Genomic DNA, 6,171 nt, shown 5'->3' with positions numbered 1-6,171 from the left:
CTTGTCTGTCGACACTTAGGTGTGTGAGTTCGAATACCGCATGTGGCAGGTAAGCTCGACTCCTATCTTAATTGACCAGAATTGTCAGTTTTCCAAACGAAGGTTGGGTGGTCTCTCTGGGAACTTCGGCTTCCTCCACCAATATAAACTCATCGCCACGAAATAGCATGAAAGTGTTGAAAGTGGCGGTAAATATAAATCAATCAACAAATTAATCATTCAATCATCCATACCGGTATAATTATGGCCTCTAAATCTATATCTTTATTCTCATAAAGTCAATGTATGACATCAGTACAGAGATAACAATAATAATTTTACAATTTATACAAAACAAGAGAGAGAGGTTTCAAAGTCTTTAGTCAGGAGGTATAAAAAATTTAAGATATATTTCTAATTCTCTTTCCAGATCTTCTGGTATAGTTCTGTTAAGTCCTGTAATATTTTTACTCACTAAGAATTTTTTTTAGTCAATCAAAAGTAAAGAAAATAGAAACGAAAAGGTGATAAGTTTACTCCTTGTCGAACACCATTGTCACAAGCAAGCAAAGTATTTCGAATTATAATTACTAGAAGATGCCAGCGAAAGCGCGGAACAATTGGGCAAGTGTTGAAACAAAGAGTGTGGACAAAGTAATAAGGTGGACACAGTAAGGATTTGGACACGTTTAATGCATTTAATTCTTTCTTTAAAGAGACGAAAACGAGGAACATAATGCAAAAGACGGGCATCACCACATTCATCTCTGTTGGAAAATAAAAATATCAAATACCCTAAATTGAAAAAGTGTGGCAAAGTGTGATTTTCAGTGTTTTTTTGTTTTTTTTTTCTTTTAACTAAATAACCGTATGAACTACGTAAAATCCTTTGACATTACCGAAAAGGATCAAAATGAGTACACAATGAAAAAAATCCCATCTAATCGGATGAAAAATAAGATTCAAAACACTTCACCAGGAATCAACCCCTCTGTATCTCAGAAACCGTTGACGCCACTCCAAATCTGTTGTCATACTCAAGTTGCAGAATTTTATTAGCAATTAAAAAAATCTCCATTAAAATAAATTGAAAATAAACAATCTATATTTACAAATATGTGAACATTACCCAACCTGACCATTTCGCATTTCGCGGGCAGTACGTGGACTAAGCATGCAAAATACTACATGTATACGTCATATCACAAATATTACCGGCTTTGTATGGTTTTGTAGGAGTAACACTACATTATACATCTTGCCATTTATATTATTCAATTAACATTTTTTCAAACAAACCATCTCGCCATATTATGCACGAGTAGATAATTTTATAGCTATTGTTGTGAAATATTTTTAAACTGACTGTGAGTTCAATGGTGCATTTTGCAATGAATAGAAATAAGAAGATGTGGTATGAGAGCCAATGAGAAAACTCTCCATCCAAGTCATAATTTGTAAGAGTAAACAATCATAGGTCAAAGTACGACCTTCAACTTGAGCATTTGCTTAACCCAAATAGCAAGCTATAAAGAGCCTCAAAATTTGTTTTATCATATTTTCGCCACAGCCGCAAATTTCTCCAATTAGCTCCTGTATTAATTGATCTTAATCCACCTCCGAAATGTTTGAAACGTTGATTTTGTTAAATTGCATTGTCTCATTTTTCCTATTAATTGCACTCTCGCTAGCGATAGACACATATTTGAGCTGGGTTTATAGTTTACAGAAGCAGATCGGAATCAGTTATGACGTAGACAGTAATCATTCTAATCGTAATCATGTTCATTGACCATAACGACGATGAAAGCACATCATATAATGACGTTTCGACATCATATAATGAAGTAAACTAAACCACATCATATAAGATTACAAGCACATAATATAATGACACAACCACATCATATAAAGATATTTGCACATAATATAATGGTAACTGCACATCATATAATGATATGTACACATCATATAATGATATGTACACATCATATAAGTATATCTGCACATCATATAAGTATATTTGCACATCATATAAAGATCTTTGCACATAATATAAGTACATTTGCACATCATATAAGAATGTTTGCACATCATATAAGAATGTTTGCACATCATATAAGTACATTCGCACATCATATAAGTACATTTGCACATCATATAAGTATATTTGCACATCATAGAAGTATATAAGCACATCATATAAGTATATATGCACATCATATAAGTATATATGCACATCACATAAGTATGTTTGCACATCATATAATGATGTTTGCACATCATATAAGGATGTTTGCACATCATATAAGGATGTTTGCACATCATATAAAGGTGTTTGCACATCATATAATGACAAGTGCACATCAAATAAAGGTAAATGCACATCATATAATGAAAATGGGCATAACAAGACAGTGTTGGCGTTCCATATAGTCACATAGGTTACGATACATGTGGATTTACGTGGGAGTATAGTAACAGCCAATAATATGCACATCTCTGAGTCTGCGCTAAGTATAGATTTATCGAGAATTTTATCACGCTGTTGTTTAGTTTACAAAGCGAAAGAAGCACGTCATATTAGAATAATTACATTACATGTATGTTTCATTGTAATACGTTATTTTGATTGGCTAACAGCAATCTCGCGACATTCTGAAGTTAACCTTCATTTCAAAATGAAATGTAACATTCATGATGACACGAGCTTCCACAATAAAGTGCACAGGTAAATGAAAGAAAAACTTGATATAAATCGTGTTTTCATGATTCTAGCAAAAAAACTTAATTATAATTACTCCATGCTTCTTTTAGTAATTTTATAGGGTTGTAAAAGCGTTGACCGTGCGCACATGTTTAGAACAAACAAAATGTTCTTCGGTCAACGCTTTTACATCCCAACAAACTTGGGGGGGCTAGGATGAAATTTGAAAAAAATAGGCAGGACAGGAGTTTTGAGTAAAAAAAAAGGCAGGATGAGCAATTTAGTTAAAAAAAAAAAGGCAGGATGATAATTTGTGTAAAAAAATTCAGGATAAACTAGTAAAAAAAGGCAGGACCGAATAGAGTAAAAAATAAAAAGGCAGGACAGAGATTACAACTAAAAAAAAGCAGGACAAAATTTTTCATCCTAGCCCCCCCGGCCATAAAAATCAAATGGTAGGCTCCCTTACCGTTACCAGGTATACAATGACATTAGTGGGGGGACTAAAGGCGGCTATATAAAAATATTTTAAATAACAACATTTTATTTCGGTTAACTGAGATGTAGTTCTGGGACATCTATCTCTTATCATTCTTTGCTGGAATACGTTTGAAAATGTACAGACTTTTTTTTTAGAAAACAGTACATAATAAGTTACAAGTTTAAACAAGAGTGATGAGACCAAAATTTACTCTATCAAATCATCGAATTCTTTATAGCCTACGGCTTTGTATAAGTTTACACACGATTCGTCAACTTTTAAGGCAGTTTCACGTTTAATTTGCGTTAGCCAACGGCCTACGGATTCCGAAGAGTTTCTCGACGTGGAATATGGGTTAAAATTTGTAGATTTAACAGAGTTTTGTTCGATCCATTTTACAATATCAGTATGAAACTCACTACCAACAAATTTGAATAAATCCTTCGCCTCAGATACGGAATTTCTTGCAAATTTTTCATATCGCACAATTTTTATCCTTCTTTTCATGGTCGATTTTTTTATGAAATGCATGTCTTTATCCATTCTGCTACAAAGTTCGGTAGATTCTGTCTTAAGATTCTGTTCATCGACGAGATTAAGCATCATTCTAGATTGGATTATTGCCCTCGGGTCTCTAACCAGATATACTATTTTTAAATTGGGTAAAGATGACAGTAGTGTTTCAGCCAACTCAGTTGTCATTCTTATTGATTTAACAACTCGAAGTGAAGACTGTTTACATCTGTTTGTGAGTGATTCCAAACATTTTTGGAATTTTTCTGTTGATGTTTTATTTTTTCTAAAACATGTATAAAACTCGGAAGTCTTTATCGATCGAAGCATAAAATCGTTCTTGAGTATGTTTGAAGAAATTTGAGAAAAATCACATTCTAGAATGCCCTTCATTATGTTTGACACCCCTTCTTCGAGAGGAAATCCAATCACTGATCTACAAAATAGAAAACGAACTCATAGTGCGGTTGAGTATGTTTGTTGGAACAAACTGCCTATTAAGGGACATGTGTATTTGAAATTCTTTATTTTTTTTCTTTTTAATGATAACAAATGTATACCTGTCAAAACAAAACTAAAAAAATTAAGAAAAAAAAACAATTGAAAGATAAAGTTAATGAGCAAGCTCAGTGCATTTTTCTTTATCTATGTTTCTGGTAATTTTCTGATTGTAAATAATAGGAAAAACAATCACTGAACTAATTCATCAGGAGTATAAAATTAATACAAAGGTCAGATTTAAACTCTTCGGGTCGAATTTCTATTTTTGTTACACTTATGCGAACTAAAACAAACTTGGTACATTTAGAACAAAATTATACAATTCTTCCATTTTGTGGGAACTTTAAGATAATAGCAACCCAACTGAATGTACATGATAAATATTTCTGAAAAAAATTAAAAGCCAGAGCAAAGAGATTTCAAACCAAGATTTTGAAATTTTTATACTATATACAACTAGTGTTAGCAATTGTGATCTTCAACCTTTGACCTACTGATCTTTAAACCAATTCAATAATATTTGGTCTTAGATTACGTGCAGAGATTAGAGAATGATATTTCTCTAAACAAATCTAGTGGTTTCAATAAAATTCCAATGCATTGGTTATAAAAAATTAATTTTAATACTGAGTAACGATTGCCATGTAGGTTCCAACGTTGTGCTTTATCCTAAATATTTCATAAAGAACCTTATCATGAGACCAATTCACTATCATTTAATTCCAAACAGTGTTGTAACTGAAGAGGAACAGATCAACATTGTTATAACATTATTTATATATTCAAAGAAACGATGATATACAGGAGGTATCAAGAACCAACTGACATATTTTCGATTAAAAATGGTGCAGTAGAAAAGACTCTTAATGTAGGGTTCCCTTGAAAAAAATCTTTATCAACTTATTTTCGGTTATTCAATTGAAAATAGCCATCTAAATACATGCAATACAAAACTGTATACAAATATTGGTCCAAACAATTAGGTCTTTGCTTTTTTGTTGTTTCCCCCTTACATTCAAGTTGATTATTACACAATCTTAAGAAATTTACAATAACAATGTTACCTTAGAACAGATTGTTTATCTGTAATATTTGCTTGTAGAAGACCACGTAGGGGTTCGAACATATAAAAGGCCTCAGGATGTTGGTTGAAAAGTTCACCAGTAAACGACGACCCACTTCTCATCTGTCCGATGAGTAATACCTGTGTCACAGATTTCGTCGATGGTAACATTAATCCCGGCGGTTTGGCGTGTATACAAACTGGGGGAAAAAGAAATAATATGTAAATCTGTATACAATTATGCTTGTAGAAAATACAAACAATAAACAACAACAAAAATAAGCTGATTTGAAATATATAATATACGTATACAAGTCTGTATCCATGTTTATCTAACATTGTTAGGCTAAATTTCAGACGAAGTTTATAATTCAAATAAATAATAAACAGATTCCTTTATGAAACAGTCTGGGGAGCTGAGGACAAGGGACTCTTAGTTATTTTTGTATGTTTATATAAAGGAACCTGTTTATTATGAATTTGAAGAATTAGATACAACTCCACAATGATTTAATCCTATCTAATATTTTCGTATATATGAATTAAAATTAAATGCGTTGCATTTTTTTTTTTATTTCAGAACAAATTTAATCAACGAAAACTTCTTCCAATTCTATTTCGAAATTGTATTGCGTGGATTTCTTTGTTTTACCAAGGGCGTAACTGTTAGTTATAAATGCTTAGTTTTACATAATCGTCTTTTTTTCCATTTATATATTAGTCTTTACAAAATGAGGGAAGCTAGCACATACTGTAGCGTATAGATCAGTTAGTTCGGTTTCGTATACTTATAGAACGGGAAAACTACAACCTGGGAAAATATTTAAATTTAGAGCACCGAACAAACGTAATGAAAGTTTTTCATACGATATACATATATCCTTCATGCTTGCCTTCAAACATACAGAGGTAATAAAACAAACAAAC

At 32.1% G+C, this 6,171-nt stretch overlaps 1 protein-coding gene across 1 annotated transcript; it reads right to left on the bottom strand.

Moving 5' to 3' along the window:
* Positions 1–3,248: 3,248 nt before the first annotated feature.
* On the bottom strand, positions 3,249–5,441 carry LOC127727678 (carbohydrate sulfotransferase 3-like). Its single transcript, XM_052234793.1, has 3 exons — positions 5,246–5,441; positions 4,241–4,254; positions 3,249–3,946 (listed from the first exon to the last, which is right to left on the bottom strand). Exons 1-3 carry the CDS (start codon positions 5,413–5,415, stop codon positions 3,375–3,377), a joined length of 756 nt encoding a protein of 251 aa, XP_052090753.1. The 5' UTR covers positions 5,416–5,441; the 3' UTR covers positions 3,249–3,374.
* Between the last annotated feature and the right edge of the window lie 730 nt (positions 5,442–6,171).

This window comes from Mytilus californianus, unplaced genomic scaffold, assembly GCF_021869535.1.
Source record: "Mytilus californianus isolate M0D057914Y unplaced genomic scaffold, xbMytCali1.0.p SCAF_2, whole genome shotgun sequence".
Classification (NCBI taxonomy): Eukaryota; Metazoa; Mollusca; class Bivalvia; order Mytilida; family Mytilidae; genus Mytilus; species Mytilus californianus.
Note: the sequence above shows the minus strand (reverse complement) of the source record. Positions and strands in the feature narration are given on the sequence as shown.